Here is a 19502-nt window from a genome sequence, read left to right as displayed (position 1 = left end):
GTCAGGGCTCCATCCTAGGTATTGTAAGGGACATCATTTAGTCCATTGTACATATTAATATAAAGAACGTGCTTGCTTGTAAAAAATATATTTTCAAAAACAAAAAAAAATTTATGAGGAGAGTGTTACTATTTTATATGTTTGCAAATATCTTTATTATCTGGCTTCCTAAGAGAAAGCAAGATTCTTCTATCTGTTCTGCAATATACTTATTGTAATATATTATACACATATGTTGTTAGGGGAGAGAGGAATATATATGTTTTTAAAGTTTATTTGAAAGGCAGATTTAGAGGGGGGGGGGACAAAAAAGAGAAAGAGGTCTTCCGTCTGTTGGTTCACTTCCTAAATGGCTGCAACAGCTGGGATTGGGCCAGGCCAAAGCCAGGAGCTTGGAACTCCATATGGATCTCCCAGGTGTGTAGCAAGGGCCCAAGCTTGGGCCATCTTCTGCTGCTTTTCCAAGTACATTAGCAGGGAGCAGGGTTGGAAGTGGAGCAACCAGGACTCGAATCTGCAACCATACAAGATGCTGGTATTGTAGGCAGTGGCTTAACCTGCTATGCCATAACACCAGCTCTTGGGAGGAATAATTTAATGCCCTTCTCAGAAAAGTATGACTATTCAAATCAAAAAGTGGTGGTTTCTTTTCTTTTCTTTTCTTTTTTTTTTTTTTAAAGATTATTTATTTAGGAGGTAGAGTTATAGAGAAAGGGAGAGGGGGAAGAGAGAGAAAGGGCTTCCATCGCTGGTACACTCCTTAAATGGCTGCAATGGGCCAGGCCGAAGCTAGGATCCAGTAGCTTCTTCTGGATCTCCCACATTGGTCCAAGGGCCCAAGTACTTGGGCCATCTTCTACTGTTTTCCTGGGTGATAGCAAGAGCTAGATTGGAAGTGGAACAGCCAGGACACAAACCAGTGCTGCAGGCGAAGGCTTAGCCTAGTATGCTACAGCACCACCCCCAAGGTAGTAGTTTCTTAAAAGTTAATGGCAATTGGGCCGGCGCCGCGGCTCACTAGGCTAATTCTCTGCCTTGCGGCGCCGGCACACCGGGTTCTAGTCCTGGTTGGGGCACCGATCCTGTCCCGGTTGCCCCTCTTCCAGGCCAGCTCTCTGCTATGGCCAGGGAGTGCAGTGGAGGATGGCCCAAGTACTTGGGCCCTGCACCCCACGGGAGACCAGGAGAAGCACCTGGCTCCTGCCATCGGATCAGCGCGGTGCGCCGGCCGCAGCGCACCTACCGCGGCGGCCATTGGAGGGTGAACCAACGGCAAAAGGAAGACCTTTCTCTCTGTCTCTCTCTCACTGTCCACTCTGCCTGTCAAAAAAAAAAAAAGTTAATGGCAATGAAATTTAAAACAATATGAGTGAACTTTTTGTACTCCATTAGTAATGTATCTTGGCTTATTCTGTTTTAAAATAAATTAATAAATATTTTAAAATTTCTCAATTTTAATTTCTAATAGTCAACAGGAATTGGTGAAACCTATATGATTTTACCTTATAAGATTTTCTAATATCACGCTTTGATCTTTTGGAAAACATTGGTTAAATGAATTATGCAGAACTTTGGAATACTGACTCATTTGATTTCTAAAATATCAAGTAAATATGTTAATTAATTTTGCCATTCTTTCATCACAAGTCTGTGAGTACTGGGAAAATATTATGCTCACTGTGGCAAATCATGTGTTGGTGGAAATAAACAGGATCTGTAAAATGATTAACACAGGGACCAGTGCCGTGTCATAGTAAAGCCTCCGCCTGCGGTGCTGGCATCCCATATGGGTTGCGGTTCCCATTCTGGTGGCTCCTCTTCCCATCCAGCTCTCTCTCTGCTTATGGCCTGAGAAAGCAGTAGAAGATGGCCCAAGTCCATGGGCCCCTGTACCCATGTGGGAGACCAGTAAGAAGCTCCTGGCTTCTGGTTTCGGATTGATGCAGCTCTGGCTGTTGCAGCCTTTTGGGGAGTGAGCCAGCAGATGAAAGACCTTTCTGTCTCTCCCTCTTTCTGTCTGTAACTCTACCTCTCAAATAAATAAGTAAATAGTTTTTTAAAAAAAGATTTTATTTATTTGAAAGTCAGAGTTACACAGAGAGAGGAGAGGCAGAAAGAGAAAGAGGTCTTCCATCTGCTGGTTCACTCCCCAGTTGGTTGCAACAGCTGGAGCTGTGCCTATCTGAAGCCAGGAGCCAGGAACTTCTTCTGGGTCTCCCATGTGAATGCAGGGGCCCAAGGACTTGGGCCATCTTCTACTGCTTTCCCAGGCCACAGCAGAGAGCTGGATTGGAAGTGGAGCAGCCGGGTCTCAAACCAGCGTCCATATGGGATGCCGGCACTGCAGGCGGCAGCTTAACCCACTATGTCACCAAACAGGCCCCAATAAAATCTTAAAAAAAAAAAAAAATCAACACAAGGTTTATTTAGGGCAGCAAAATGAGTAACTTAGGCCCAGGAAACACAAGCTCAATGACTTCCAATGAATCTTGGGAAGTGTTTCAAAGTGGTCAAATTCTAGTCAGAATTTACCTGTTACTCAGTGAGGATATAGGCAGCTTTAGGTAAATGGGGTAAATTTCATACTAGCTGGAAATTAGAATGTGATTGGCCCAAAACACCCTCAGATCTGGGGAGTATATTGTCTCTGAAAAGAAGCTATTGAAGGAAGGCTTTTGATTAATTTTAAGGAGGGCATTTCTAGGAATGGATGAGGAATGTGTAGATAAAGGACAAAGGATTGTTCAAGGTTCCTCCAGATGGCTAGGACAAAAACAGACCTTTTGTGCACCCAAGTCAAATTGACCTAATAGATAAGATTAATAGCTCTATCTGGCTACTTCTCAGATAAGTCTCAGTAGATATTTCTTTTGAATGCTTTGCAAGAATTGTAGGATCAGTATGTTCTCAAATGTTTTCTAAAATTCTACCTTCTACTTGAAAACTTGAATTTTATTACTGGCAACAAATACTGTCAGTTGTTACCTTAAAGTGGTAGGCTCAGCATGGCCATTATTGGACTATGTCTTGCCAAATCTCCAAGTCTGAATAACCAGTTATTTATTGTTCTAGCAACTAAACATGAAGTTATATTACTAAAATAAAGGGTATTTCAGTTTGCAAGCCAATCATGAATGTGCTTTTCCTCAAGATAACCCTCTATACTTGACAGTAGATGTGATTTACGATTTCAATTTTACCAGTGTTAAAAAGGTGTGTACTGGAGTCAAGATTTAATACTATTAACAATTTTCACTGTTTCATCAAACATAATTTATATAAAAATTGAATTTATTCATTCATTTACTAAAAATTCATAATGTTGTAAATAAATACCAATATCATTGAATGCTAAAGCCACCAACACTTTTTTAAATAAATAAATCTTTTTTAAATTTATTTTTCAAAGATTTATTTATTTATTTATTTGAAAGTCAGAGACACAGAGAGGTTCATTCCCCAAGGTTCACTCCCCACATTCACTCTGGCAACGGCCAGAGCTGTGCTGATCTGAAGTCAGGAGCCAGGAGCTTCCTCTAGGGTTCCCACGCGGGTGCAGGGGCCCAAGGACTTGGGCCATCTTCTGCTGCTTTCCCAGGCCATAGCAGAGAGCCGGATCGGAAGTGCAGCAGCCGCAACTTGAACCAGTGCCCATATGGGATGCCAGCACTGCAGGCAGTGGCTTTACCCACTATGCCAAAGCGCCGGCCCCACTACCAACAATTTAATCTTCTTTTGCTTTTATACCATTAGTGCTTATGTCCGCACAGTGAAAAGGGAAATACTATCTTAGCATTTGTTATAGTCGAATATTTGTCCTTGGAAACTCAAGCAGTAGTCTCCACAATCTTATGTGAACTGTACTATGAGACTGCAAACTTACGGTGTTTAGGGGATGGGACCTTTGGAAAGGGGTTAGACTGGATTAGGTCATCACGGGGGAGCCTGTGTGACTAAATCCTGGTGAATTTACAAGAAGAGACACCACACAGATACAGACAGACACATGTACTTCCTGTGATATCTCAGGACTCTGCCAGTCAGAATGCAATCACCAGATGAAGCTGCTGGACTTTGCATCTCCAGGACCAGGAGCCAAAATAAATTTCTTTTCTTTATAAAGAAGCCTGCCTCAGTTATTTCATTATAGTAATGAAAAGTAAATACTTTTAAATAAATAAGCTTTTCATTTTACACACAAAAACACTGGGGATCCTACCTGTGGCCACGTGGGACATTACAAGTGGCTTTAGTTACTTGTGGCAAATGAAATAAGAAAAACAATGATTTTGGCCAATCACATGGTTACAATGCTAGGCTTTGCAACAGGGTTCCAAGTCAAGCTCTCTATAGAAGGTCAAAGGAAGCAATGAGACTATCTACCTGAGGCCCCCGGTAAGTACTGACTTGGGACCATGAGGTGTCTTGGCTGACATCAGGGTAGGGTCTAACTAGCCCAGGCTAGTGACTGAAAGGCTCAGGAGCTAGCTTGCCCACAGCTTACTAGCTTGGGGCTTCCTGAAGTTTCTACTAGCAAACTTAGCCTTGCTATTCAATTCCTTTTCAGACCTGAGGAGCTGGTTGTACTGGCCAAGTACTAGGATAGGGAAGATGCACCAGTCTTAACTTGCTCAGTGAACACCTCTACCACCAAGTCACCAACGTTTCTTCAGTCTCCCCAGACTGAGACCCCAACCAGTGGATTGAGCCAGCTTGCAACTCAATTACTGAGTCTATATATATATATATATATATATATATATATAGTCCACTTTGAGCAGGGAGGCAATTGCACGATTTCTTTCCCATGCTTTTGGCAATTAGCTTTAGGTTGGTCATTGTGAGATTATCACTTACTACCTGGATGCCTGCACTACTTGTGAACTTCTTCCATATTCCCAGTCATCATAGTCAAAGGAGTCTTTGACAGATACCACTAGGTAGTCCCTGATGAAGGACTCATACATGTAGACCAGCTCGTCAAGTGTGGTATACTTGCTGGTATCATTAGGTCACTTGAGCACATGGTCATACATCTCAAAAGCTGTCATGTCAATATCTAACTGCAATCTTATCAGTATGGTCATTTTTCGTGATCAAGTTTAACATTTATTTTATTTTGGTCTTAGTGCCAAAGGTTTATTTTATTTTGGTCTTAGTGCCCAAGGTGGGGCAGGGAGGTGGGGTACGTTTCCACAAATGTCATAATAATTTCAATGAGCTAGAAGCTGAGACTGCCAGTTGGCCATTTTGGACTCCTCATACCACTGAACCAACAGGCAAATGGCAATAACGGTGGTAGGACCTGACCTGACTATCAAGGGCAATAAAGCTACTATTATACAACGGTACCAAGTAGCAAGTATTTAGAACTCAAAGGTGTCGGACCCTCACCAGCGAGGGTCCAACGCAGTCAAGACATGGTCACTGTTTCTCGGTTCTCAAGGAACTTTACTCATGGAGACAGAAGGAAAGGGCAAGGGGAGAGGAGAAAAGAAGAGGAGGGGCGGCGGCGGCAGCCCCCCTCCCAGATCCCAATGTCCCTTTATATCCCAAGTCCCGTGGAGCATGTGCTCCACAGCCAATAGCGGTTCTCTTCACGTGCAGTTTATGCTAATGTCATCCAATCAGATGAAAGGGCACGTATAGCCTCAGGTCGAAAGTTCATCTGTTTCACCTGTTTCCTCCTAGTTGTTTATGCAGAGTCCATCCTGTTTCAACTGTTTCACCTGGTTGTTTTCGTAGGACTTGTGGTCCACCGATTGCTGCAAGCTATGTAGATACAAAAATGAGGAGGTTCCCACAGGTGGCCAGCCTGTGGTTCCCCACACAAAGGATTTTTCTGGGGGTCTTTTAAGCACTCCCACATAAAGTGAAAAAAGTTAACAGGAGGCTTATAACCAGTAAGGCTCATATGATTGTTGATGGTCAAGGAATTTCAGAAATAAGTCTGTGTCATGTGCCAAGATAAAGAAACTCAGCAAACCAAAGAGCTCATATCAGATACTTCTATTCTTAGTTTTGTAACAGGTCATGTGACAGTTTCTAACTTCCAATTTCTACTACTTTCCCTCATTTTACACTACTGTACATTGTAAGCCCATGATCTAGCACTGAGAAATGTTATCAATCAGTTGCCAGAGCTGTGTTCTCAATAGTAAATTGCACTGCTTTATCCAGGCTACCTGGTGTAATATACATCACAGTGAGAAAAACATCACAAACCAAGAACCAGAAAACCTTGATCTCATAGCAAAGTATAGAAATCAGCTTTGAAGATTTTATTCTGTCTTTCAAAAATAGATACCAGAATTTAGTCACTGGGTTTAAGAAAGGTACCACAATGTAGTAGAAAGAACACTGGATGAACATATAGAAGAGTCTAACTTTAAATCCCACTATTGCTACTTGCAAGTAACAAAAAGGGAGAGCTTAGATAAACAAATCACTTAAACTCTGAATCTGCCCTTGATAGTCGGGTTTTTGTTGTTGTTGTTGTTATTATTGTTTAAAGCTGTCTAACACTTCCTTCAACAGAACTCTCCTAAGAAAGTAGTGGGTTAAGCATCTGCCTGTGGTGCCAGCATCCCATTTGGCTGCCAGTTCAAGACCTGGCTGCTCCATTTCCAATCCAGCTCCCTGCTGATGGCCTGGGAAAACAGTAGAAGATGCCTCCGTGCTTGGACCCCTGTACCCATGTGGGAGACCCAGAGGAATATCCTGGTTCATGGCTTTGGATCAGCCCAGCTCTGGCCATTGTGGCCATTTGGGGAGTAAACCAGCAGATGGAAGACCTCTCTCCCTGTCCCTCCCTTTCTTTGTCTGTAACTCTGCCTCTCAAGCAAAATAAATAAGCTTTTTTTAAAAAAAAGAGTCAAGGCCGGCGCCGTGGCTTAACAGGCTAATCCTCCGCCTTGTGGCACCGGCACTCCGGGTTCTAGTCCCGGTTGGGGCACTGGATTCTATCCCGGTTGCCCCTCTTCCAGGCCAGCTCTCTGCTGTGGCCAGGGAGTGCAGTGGAGGATGGCCCAGGTCCTTGGGCCCTGCACCCGCATTGGAGACCAGGAGAGGCACCTGGCTCCTGGCTTCGGATCAGCACGATGCGCCGGCCGCAGCAGTCATTGGAGGGTGAACCAACGGCAAAAAGGAAGACCTTTCTCTCTCTCTCTCTCTCTCACTATCCATTCTGCCTGTCAAAAAAAAAAAAAAAAAAAAGCCAATGGGGGGCTTGTGTGGGCACATACTGTTCATATCTGCTTGCCCCATCGTGTGGCCTGAACATACCACAGTAGAACACATTTTCAGAATATAATCAAAGAAATTCCCAACAATTGAAAAATTTTGTAATTTTCCAAAGATAAAATATATATATATGCTCATAAAGCAACTAAATTAAAATGAAAAATTTTGTAAACTTGAAAATTGTTTTATGGTATTGAAATGAAACATATTAACATGAAAGATTCCAAAATACTTGAAGGCTGAGTATAATAACTTGGCTTGTTTAGGGCATAGATTAGGTAAATTAAGAAATCAAGAAGAGCCATCCCTTAGTATCCATGGAGGATTGGTTCTAGAAACTTCCTTTCCATCCCCTAACAGTAAAATCTATAGATGATCAAGTCCCTTATATAAAATGGCATAGTATTTTGATATAACCTAAGCACATCCTGCATACTCTAAATCATCTCTAGGCTACTTATAGTACATAATACAATATGTTACAGTTTTCAAAACAATATTTAGGGAATAATGACCAGAAAAAAAAATCATAAATACTCAGTAAAGACACATTTTTTTAAAAAAAGGATTTTCAATCTGCAGTTGGTGGAATCCACAGATTTGGAATCCACGGATGGATACAGAAGGCTGACTATTCATTGTTGGAAAAAACATCTGGTATTTGCTGCAGGACATCCATGCCTTCTGACTACCAACTAGGTTACCTAAATATATTAAAAAATTACATGCAGGGGCTAGTACTCTGGTGCAGTAGTTAATCCTTTGCCTGCGGCTCCGGCATCCCATATAGGTGTCGGTTCGAGTCCCAGCTGCTCCACTTCTTATACAGCTCTCTGCTATGGCCTGGGAAAGCATTAGAAGATGGCCCAAGTCCTTGGGCCCCTGCACCCATGTGGGAGACCCGGAAGAAGTTCCAGGTTCCTGTCTTTGGATTGGCCCAACTCTGGGCGTTGCAGCCATTTGGGAGAGTGAACCAGTGGATGGAGGACCTCTCTCTCTCTTTCTGCCTTTGCCTCTCTGTAACAATGCCTTTAAATATCTTTAAAAATACAACGTGCAGGCCAGCGCCGTGGCTTAACAGGCTAATCCTCTGCCTTGTGGCGCTGGCACACCGGGTTCTAGTCCCGGTTGGGGCACTGGATTCTATCCCGGTTGCCCTTCTTCCAGGCCAGCTCTCTGCTATGGCCTGGGAAGGCAGTGGAGAATGGCCCAGGTCCTTGGGCCCTGCACCCGCATGGGAGACCTGGAGAAGCACCTGGTTCCTGGCTTCGGATCAGCACGATGAGCCGGCCGCAGCGGCCATTGGAGGGTGAACTAATGGCAAAAAGGAAGACCTTTCTCTCTGTCTCTCTCTCTCACTATCCATTCTGCCTGTCCAAAAAAAAAAAAAAAAAAAAAAAAGATGTGCAGCTGACAGAAATATTTTGGTTTCTGTTGCAAGATTGCATCTCACTGTTTTACTGGCCTAGTTAAGCAGTTTATAAAATAGCTTATGAATTCTTTACTTAACATAGGCACAAAGACCATAGCAATATTTCCCCATTAATTTATCTGGCTCTTCAAAATAGTAAAATAAATTTTAAAATGAAATTACATCAAGTTTGGATATTTCTATAGGCCCTAGACTTTTGTATTGGTTTGGAGTGCATCAATAAATTGTCAGTATTGGAAATCATAACAGAGTTTAGTAAAAGGGCATGATATAAAATTAACACTAAAAAAATCAATAGCCTTTGTATACACAGAAAATATCAGGCTGAGAAAGAACTTCTAAGATCAATCCCATTCACAATACCTACAAAAAAATTGAATACCTTGGATAAATTTAACCAAGGATGTCAAAGATCTCTACAATGAGAATTATAACACATTAAAGAAATTGAAGACATAAAAAGTGTAAAAAATGGATCGTAATAATCAATATCATCAAAATGTCCATACTACTGAAAGAAATTTACAGATTCAATGCCATCCCAAATCAAAATATCAACATTCTTCTCAGTTCTAGATAAAATGATGCTAAAATTCATATGGAAACACAAGAGACTCCGAGTAACTAAAGCAATCTTAAATAACAAAAACAGAGCGGAAGGCATAACAATACCAGATTTCAAGATACATTACAGAGAGGAGGGGCAAGATGGCAGTAAAGCAGTATAGCAGCAGGATGTTTGCACAGGGAAAAATGGATAATTAATGAGTAGAGGGGATACAAGCAGGTGGTGGAATCACAAAAAGTTCACGCAGAGTGGCCCCGGAGTTCACTAGAGACTGCTCGGGTCCACATCGGGGGTGGGGTGGAGGGAGCAGAGAGGTGCCTGAAGTGCAGAGAAGGAGCAGTACAGGGACCCAGGGAAGAGACAGGCACAGCTCCCACAGCGAACCAGGTGAGAGGTCACCAGCTCATGAGATCCAGTGATGAGCAGGGAAATTTGGTGAATAGCACTGGGAGCTCTAAGTGGGAAGAAGGAGAAATTCTGGGGGATGGGCAGAGATGTTGAACACGCCATGATCCATCAGTATCTTCCCTCTCCCCTCAAATGGAGCTACTGCTGGTGGGGAAAAGCCATATTGATTGTTTACATTTTTGATTGTAGGCAGCAGCCTGCCGCTTTTGCCTCCAGGGCACAAACCCATCAATTGCGGGGGCCATCTCACAACACAACCAGCCAGAGAACAAGGATCATAATTCAGAGTGACTCCCCACCTCCACCATCATGCAAGTTGTACAACAAATAATACTAAACAATGAAAACCCAAGCTAACAAGGGAACAGAGAGCCCAGCCCCAGTAGGCAAGGCTTAGTACACCAAAGCCCTAGTAACCGCCTCCATAAGGAACCAGAAATAAACAAAACTCCAGGAGGGGGAGCTGCTTGCTTCCACTTGCAATGGGCACAGACATATAGCAGCTCATAGCAGACGGAAATCAATTTAAAAATAAAACCAATCAGAATACAAAGAGAAATGCCAAAGAACAAAAGAAAAATCCTGAACAAGAATAAGGCAGAATCTATGAACTCGCCAATGGAGCAATCTAAATCTTCAATAATGGAGGTAAAGAAGAAGAAATTGTGACCATGCCAGAAAAGGATTCCAGAAAATTAATAATCAGATTACTTAGAAGCAATCAGAAACAGATTAAGATCTGCAAAAAAAGCACTCCCAAGAAATTGAGATTCTAAAGAGAAGCCAAAATGAAATACTGGAAATAAAAATTCAGTTGGCCAGATAAAAAAATGCCATGGAATCTCTTAGAAATAGAACAGATGAAATAGAAGAGTGAATATCAGAGCTAGAAGACAAACTTCCGGAAATAATACAGTCAGACCAAACAAGAAGAAGAAATTAGAAAATTAAAAATCACGGTTGGAAATTTACAAGATTCTATCAAGCAATCCAATATATGGATCATAGGAGTTCTGGAAGGTATGGAAAGAGAGAACAGATTAGAAGGCCTTCTTAATGAAATTATATGAGAAAACTTCCAAAATAGGCAGACTGAAAGAGACATCCAAGTACAAGAAATACACAGAATTCCCAACAGATAAGACCAGAAAAGGAATTCACCACGACATATTGTGCAACACTCAGCTCAGTGAAACATGAAGGACAGAATCTTAAAATGTGCCCAAGAGAAACGACATATTACATTCAGAGGTAATCCAATTAGATTCACCCCAGACTTCTCATTGTAAACCCTACAGGCAAAGGGACAATGGCGAGATATACTCCAAGTCCTAAGAGAAAAAAATTGTCAACCCAGAATACTGTACCCCACAAAATTCTCACTTATGAATGAAGGAGAAATAAGGATTTTCCACAACAAACAGAAATTGAAAGAATTTGTATCTTCGTGCCCAGCCCTACAACACTAGCTCAAGGATGTGCTACACACAGAAACAAAGAAAGAGGAACTTCACTACAAAAGAAAATGAACATAGAAAATGACCCAGCAGGGGCCGGCACTGTGGTGTAGTGGGAAAAGCCACCGCCTACAGTGCTGGCATCCCATATGGGCGCCAGTTCGAGTCCTGGATGTTCCACTTGCAATCCAGCTCTCTGCTTTGGCCTGGGAAAGCAGTAGAAAATGGCCCAAATCCTTGGGGCCCTGCACCCACTTGGGAAGATCCAGAAGAAGCTCCTGGCTCCTGGCTTTGGATCGGCGCAGCTCTGGCCGTTACGGCCGACTGGGGAGTGAACCAGCGATGGAAGACCTACCCAACCCTGCTCTCGCTCTGCTTCTCCATCTCTCTCTGTGTAACTAATTTTCAAGTAAATAATCTTTAAAAAAAAAAAAAAAGAAAATGACCCAGCAAAAGTATAAATGAAATCCGAAATACATTAACAGCTCTAAACATGGCAGGGAAAAGACAGTATTTAACAACAGTCACACTGAATGTAAATGGTCTCAGCTCCCTAGTTAAAAGACACAGACTAGCTGAATGGATTAAAAAGAAAACCCGCCTTGCGACGCCGGCACACCAGGTTCTAGTCCCGGTTGGGGCGCCGGATTCTATCCCAGTTGCCCCTCTTCCAGGCCAGCTCTCTGCTATGGCCCATGAAGGCAGTGGAGGATGGCCCAAGTCCTTGGGCCCTGCACCCGCATGGGAGACCAGGAGAAGCACCTGGCTCCTGGCTTCAGTTCAGTGTGATGAGCCGGCCGCAGCAGCCATTGGAGGGTGAACCAACGGCAAAAAGGAAGACCTTTCTCTCTATCTCTCTCTCTCACTATCCACTCTGCCTGTCAAAGGTGGAGGATTAGCCTACTGAGCCGTGGCGCCGGCCATACAGACATTTTTCAAAAAAGGAAATCCAAATGGCCAACAGACATAAGAAAAAAATACTCAGGATCTCTAGCTGTCAGGGAAACGCAAATCAAAACCACAGTGAGGTTTTACCTCACCCCAGCTGGAATGGCCGTCATACAGAAACAATAAATGCTGCTTGTCAAATAAATAAAATAAATAAATAAATGCTGGGGAGGATGTAGGGAAAATGGAACCCTAACCCACTCTTGGTGGGACTATAAACTGGTAAAGCCACTAAGGAAGACAGTATGGAGATACCTCAAAAATCTGAATATAGACCTACCCTATGACCCAGCAATCCCACTCCTGGGAATTTACACAAGGAAAATGAAATCAGTAAACAAAATAACTATCTGCACCTCCATGTTTATTGCAGCTCAATTCACTATAGCTAAGACATGGAATCAACCTAAATGTCCATCAACCAAAGACTGGATAGAGAAATTGTAGGATATGTACACTATGGAATACTATACAGCAGTAAAAAAGGATAAAAGGAAAAGGCTTGTGAGAGCATTTCAGGCATGGAAAGCCAAGATTCTGTGGCAAAACATATCCTACACGAAGGATCTCTGTGAGACCTCAGTGGAAAGAAAAGGCCATCAAAGAAGGATGTACTTTTCTGAAGGGAGGAGAGAACATCCACTTTGTTTATGGCTGTGTCCAAATACTGACAGAGTCTATGGTCACAAAAGGCTTCCATGGCAAAATGGAGCAAGCTGGAAAACTTCATACTTAGTGAAATAACCCAGTACTGAGGAGACAAATACCATATGTTCTCCCTGATCCGTGAGAATTAATGGTGCTCCTAAAATGAAAGCTATAGAAGTGAAATTGATACTTTTAGAATCAATGACTTGAATAATCCTTGTCCTGACTGTCGAGGGACAGTTTTTTTATTATTACTTTTTTATTTTGCATTGCCTTTTTTTTCTTTGTTTTCTTTCTTTTTTCTTCTTCATACTATATGTTGAACTCTTTATGTAACATAGAGTTAATCATATGTATATTAAGTCAACTGGAAAAAGATTCCAATAAAAAATAAGAGGGGGAAAAGAGAGGGAGGAGGTATAACTGTATATATAATATAAAGCAGTATAGTTCTGCACACAGTCCTACAGACTTCTAAGGGTACAGCCTAAAAAACTTGTCATGGGACTCCAAATCCATTAAAATCGGTGGTTTAAACCCATCTTAATTGTTAAAATGAGCACATTAAATGTTAAAGTCAACACATAGATAGGTTTAAGTGTAAAAGTGATCATATAAATAACATCAAGTGCCTGGCAATAATAATGGTATTAAAAAGACAGGAATGTCCAATATGGGAAGCAATCCACACAGCAGACTCCTAGAATGACATTCGCTGTAAATAACACTCTGACCTCAGAATCAACCCTTAAGGCTTCCTGGTCTGACAGAAAGGCTTGTGAGAGCATTTCAGGCATGGAAAGCCAACACTCTGTGGCAAAATATATCCTACATGAAGAATCTCTGTGAGACCTCAGTGAAAAGAAAAGGCCATCAAAGAAGGATGTACTTTTCTTTGAAGGGAGAAGAGAACATCCACTTTGCTTATGGCTGTGTCCAAATACCGACGGAGTCTATGGTCACAAAAGGTTTCCATAGCCTGGGCAGCCCATGGCAAGAGCCTTTGGTGATCACTGATGTCATAAATAAGAGTGTTAATTGTTAAAGGAACAACAGAAGTCACTGTGCACTTGCTCCCCATGTAGGACCTCCATCCTTAATGAGTTGTGCTATGAGAATTAACTGCAAATCTTATTCTCAAACTGCACTCTATATGTTGTCTGTGTGTGTGGGGGTACAATCTATTGAAATCTGTGCTTAACATGGAGTTGTCCTCTGTATATAAAAATCAAACTAAAAATAAACCATAATGAAGAAGGGGATGGGAGGAGAAGGAGAAGGAGGTGGGACGGGAGTCAAGGTGAGAGTGGGTATGAGGGAAAGAACCACTATATTCCTAAAGTTGTACCTATGAAAAATACATTCATTAAATAAAAACTAAAAAAAAAAAAAAAAAAAAAAAGACATACTATAGTGCAATCATTTTCAAAACAGCCTGGTACTGGCAAAAAAGACATGTAGACCAATGGAACAGAATAGAAACTCCAGAAATCAATCCACACATGTAAAACCAACTTATCTTTGACAAAGGAGCTAAAACCAATCGCTGGAGCAAAGACAGTCTTTTCAACAAATGGTGCTGAGAAAACTGATCTCTGCATGCAGAAGTATGAAACAAGACCATTACTTTATACCTTACACAAAAATCCACTCAAAATGGATCAAAGACCTAAACCTATCACCTGATACTGTTAAATTACTAGAGAACATTGGGGAACCCTTCAAGACATTGGCACAGGCAAAGACTTCTTGGAAAAGACCCCAGGAGCACAGGCTATCAAAGTGAAACTGCCAAATGGGATTACATAAAGCTGAGAAGCTTCTGTACTACAAAAGAAACACGCAGCAAAATAAAGAGGCAACCAGCACAATGGGAGAAATTATTTGCAAACTGTGAAACTGATAAACAGCTAATATCCAGAATCTATAAAGAGCTAATGAAAATCAACAACAACAAAACAAACAAGGCTTCCTGGAGAGTATTTCTAAGCAGGCATCTATATAGTGCAACACTAATTTGAAAGAATGTACAATGAATAGGAATTATTTACAGTATTTCACTTGGCCATTTACAGACTCTTGAGTTTGTCACATCTTTTCAAGAGGTAAGAAAAGAACCTGGGATCAATAAGCCAAGATGTTACCTATCCAAAGCCATCATCATTTCTGACTAAATGGATAAATTTATGAAGCTTGTGTTACCATCAATATTTTAATGCAACATAATTCTGTCATGTCCCTGAAAGCTATAAGGCATTCAGAGTGAATAGTTACTCAACTTCTAGAACAAATTAGTAAACTCATGACTCACCTTCCAAGCATGGTAGGTACCAGAGGGATCTGTCTGATACAATCTTGGGATACCATCATCATCAAAACCTACAATTAAGGCAGAAATACCAAAAGGTCTTCGTCCATTGCTCTGAGTATATTTCTGAAAGATAAAAAGTATTTTTAGGATAACACTATTCTTTATAAATTAAAAATCCTAGTAATAAAGCATTGCTGTGAAATGATCAACCTTCCTGATTCTTATGCTACATATTTTTAGATACTGTTAATGCTCAACTCAAGATAAAATTTTAAAATCATTAAAGTATACAATTTGTAAAATAAAATCCCAAGTTTGCTTAGAATTGGTTTCTTGTTCTATGTATTCATTTTGGTAACATAATTAACTATATTGCAATCTCTTAAATATACCAGAGAACTGTGTATTTTTGCCATAGCTTCTTCGTTCTCAGTAAAGCTGATTTCCAGGGGTTGTGCTTTCTGTTCACTATGTACTATCCTATCTCTACTTAAAAATCAAACTACAATATTTTTCAGTTCCAGGACAAGAAAATCTTTGTTTCTCTTGGAGGAGACAGAGTTGGAGTGGGGAACCCTACTTTGTTCTCAAAAAACAACGGGGTGCTGGAAACCAATTTTATTTCTTTTTATATTAGTGCCAGGGAACTTCCAGGATTTGTGCTCCAAAGGGTGGAATTAACACTGAGACTGGTACTGCTTGAAGGCTTGCAAACAGGTGGTACTGACAAAAAGCCAAGGACTGAATCTACAGACAACTTCAGATAACTCTGAGAATTTAACTATGCCCAGATATGTCAGGGGCTGGAAACAGCTTTATGCTACCATTCTCCCTTGTCTTATATGTGTATCGTATCTACATTCTTAAATTTTATATATTTATAAGCCACTTCAGTGTTTGAATGTAAATAGCTGGCTACGAACATAAGTAAACTCTTAAGGAACAGAATTTAAATTCTTCTTACTTTCTAATGTTTCCATTTCAGATCTAGGTATGAAGAAAATGTTTTATAAACACTCGTAGAAGAGAGGCTTATTTATTTTATTTGCTTAATGAATTTTTAATGAAAAACTAATATATGCATAGGGTTACAATAATCTGAAAGTACAAAGGTACACATGAGATATCTATCTTCTGCCCCAGGGCCCCAGGCCTTCCCAGCAGCAATACCTTTGGTTAGAGACTTATGACTATGTTTACATAAATATTCTATGTATAGCCCTGATATTCTAGAAGGAAATCTAAAAGCTACAATGGGGAATCCTATGTATACAATGTTCTGTCTCCACCTTTTCCTGATGAATGCCTTTTAAAACCTGGGAAAATCAAAGCAAATAAAATAGAAAAGTAGAATAATGTAAAATGTCGGACTTTCTTATAACACGAATTAATTAATTTAAAAATCCCAAATAGGGCAATTTTGTTAAAACTTCAATATAAAAAGTACAGGGTTTATTTAAGTCTCTACAGAGACACATGGTATAATCCACGCCAAAATGTGCTCTAAAAGCTTGAAATGTATTATGTATTAAATGACTTACTACAACTCAACATAATCTATGTTATTATAAGAACCATTTTATAAGGCCAGCGCCATGGCTCACTAGGCTAATCCTCAGCCTGTGGTGCCGGCACACCAGGTTCTAGTCCTGGTTGGGGCACTGGATTCTGTCCCAGTTGCTCCTCTTCCAGTCCAGCTCTCTGCTGTGGCCTGGGAAGGCAGTGGAGGATGGCCCAAGTGCTTGGGCCCTGCACCTGCATGAGAGACCAGGAGGAAACACCTGGCTCCTGGCTTCGGATTGGCACAGTGTGCCAGCCATAGCGGACATTTGGGGGGTGAACCAATGGAGGGAATATCTTTCTCTTTGTCTCTCTCTCTCACTGTCTAACTCTGCCTGTCCAAAAAAAAAAAATTATAAATAAGAGAACTGAAACAAAAGGAAGCTAAATAGATTCCCCAAGGTACTAAGAAGAATTCAATGCCCCATATTTTGGCTCTTGCACCACACTTAACCACTCAAGTGTCTCTTAAAAGAAAGATAGTTTACACTCGCAAAAATGAAAATAGCAAACTGATGTGAAAAAAATTAAGCCTTACTGCTAATTATAAAACACAAATTAAAACAACTATTGAAGTACAATGTGATAGTTATTTGCAAAATAAAAGAAAAATGAAAAACCCAATGTTGATGATTCTTCAGGGATACATTTACACATCGCTACTTGCACAATAAAAATTGGTTCAATTTTCCTAGGAAGCAATTTAGCCACATATAACAAGAGTATTAGAATCAATTACAATCTCAAATCTAGTAATCCCATACTAAAAATTAATTTAACAATATAATATTCAAAGAGCAAAAACAAAATGTTGTGTCCAAGATAGAGTGATGCTATTATAGTAGTGGGGTAGGGTGGGGCAGTTTATGAAAGAAATAGAAAACAGTATAACTAAATCATCAAAAAGGAACTAGAAGCAGTATTAAATGAAAACAGTAAAAATAATTGCATGGACAATGTTGTTATATATAAAGTACATATAACTTAAGTGAAAAAAATACATGTGCACATCATGATCATACTTAATATGAAGCCACACTTCTACCCACGGATTCAGAACAAGCCATATCTAAGCCTGATCAGCTGCACTTAAGTTTGTAGAATTAAGGATAATAGATATTAATTTGGAAAACCTGAAAGAATTGTTATTATTATTAGTATCTCTAGAAGTTAAAAAAATTACCTGTATACTTACGTCCCATGTGGGATCTGTCCTTAATGGGTTGTCCAATGTGAAGTAATGATATAGCTAGTACTGAAACAGTATTTTTACACTTTGTGTTTATGTGTGGGTGCAAACTGATGAAATCTTTACTTAGTATATACTGAATCGATCTTCTGTATATAAAGATAATTTAAAATGAAAAAAAAAAAAAACCCTTGGTGTTAAATTGGAAATTACATAGAAAATTAATCAAATTAAAAAAAATATCATGTAGGATCTCTGTCATTAATGTGCTGTACACTGTTATTTAATGCTATAACTAGTACTCCAACAGTATTTTTCACTTTGTGTTGCTATGTGAGGGCAAACTGTTGAAATCTTTATATATACTAAACTGATTTTCTGTATATAAAGAGAATTGAAAATGAATCTTTACAAAGGAATGAGGCCCAAGTGCACTAGACAGGGCCTAGAACAAAGGACAGAGTCATTATTAGAGGAGCTAAGAAAGGTGCTGTCTAAGCTATAATTAAGTTTTCTGATTGAGAGGCAAATAGAACCTGATAGAAGGGGCTTGATAATAATCTGGTGGGCTTTAGGCCTTGTAAGTTAAGAGGCCCAGACCTATCTATCTCTTCACATGGGGTATATCCTAAGGGAGGTGTGAACCTCCTAGGGGAAGGCACTCTGTTGACTTTCATTACTTGGCTGGCCTGGGAGGAGAGCTGGCCAGGTAAAGGCAGGGGGCATCTCTAACAAGAAATTTACAGTTCTGCCTGCAATGTTGCTGACCCTACTTGGCTGTCTCCTCAGCTGCAGTGGTCGCTTTGGAAGTTGGGCTGAGTGAAGGGCTTTTCAGCTTAGAGCCAATAAGATCTGTGGCTCTGACCTGGGCATCCTTCGACTCCAGGGCAGGTCCATTTCCAGTGATCCAACTCTTGGCAGAGCTGCCAGGGCTCTTCACAAGCTGACTTCTGCTGAAGCCCAGGCTTACCACATTGAAAGCCACTGCAGTGGACTGGCCTGTTGGGTCTCCTTGAGGGCAGATCACTGTACAGATCAGCCATTAATAGGCCTGCCACCCATTGCTTCTGATGCCGAGCTTTCTTTTCCTCCTGGTTTGTGTTAAAGCAGGCCAGAGGATGCAAGTCAAGGGAGTGCCCAAGTCCCATCTCTAATCTTCGGTGGCCTGAACTACAAGTCTATAGTCACAGGCATGTTCTGTAGTAGTTTTTCTAAGGTAGACAATGCCCATGAGGAAAATTATATTCTCACTTTAAAACTTTCTTTCCCTTTGGTCTGAAAGGGAGGTTTTTTCTACTTACTGTATACTTCGCTGATGGCGAAGTGAATCTAGCTATGAGATTATTATTTAAGTTCTTATTTTGGCTGTGCTATTGCAGAAAAATGTTAGCCATCTCTTTTATAAGGTCTAAAGATTAAATTGTGCATCCTACAGATTCCTTCATAATAGAATTAGTTTCCTACCTTGAAGAGAATAGAGAAATGAAAGAACAAGTTGGGCTTAGAATAGTGAAATGAGGGAGCAAGTCCTAGATCGCTTGCTGACAATAGCAATATCACATGAATACTTAGCAAACTGTTTCAACCATTAGATAACAACTTAAGAAAACATTTACCAGAAGGTTCAATGCCTTCTATAAATTTTAAGAATCATGTATTTGAAAACACCTCTTAAATATCTAACATGGTGTAGTTTGTTTAGCCAGTAAACTTAAGCACAACCATCTAAAATGTTTTTA

At 40.6% G+C, this 19502-nt stretch overlaps 1 protein-coding gene across 3 annotated transcripts in view; it reads right to left on the bottom strand.

The window, feature by feature from the left end:
- The window catches only part of PSMA8 (proteasome 20S subunit alpha 8), a 71930-nt gene that overhangs the window by 12930 nt on the left and 39498 nt on the right, over nt 1–19502 (bottom strand). For all 3 annotated transcript variants that reach the window (XM_062200241.1, XM_062200242.1, XM_062200243.1), the window contains one exon: nt 15015–15137. In XM_062200241.1, coding sequence (XP_062056225.1) covers nt 15015–15137 — 123 coding nt within the window. The remainder of the gene's footprint in view (nt 1–15014; nt 15138–19502) is intronic.

The sequence above is a fragment of the Lepus europaeus genome, chromosome 9, assembly GCF_033115175.1.
Source record: "Lepus europaeus isolate LE1 chromosome 9, mLepTim1.pri, whole genome shotgun sequence".
NCBI lineage: Eukaryota > Metazoa > Chordata > Mammalia > Lagomorpha > Leporidae > Lepus > Lepus europaeus.
Note: the sequence above shows the minus strand (reverse complement) of the source record. Positions and strands in the feature narration are given on the sequence as shown.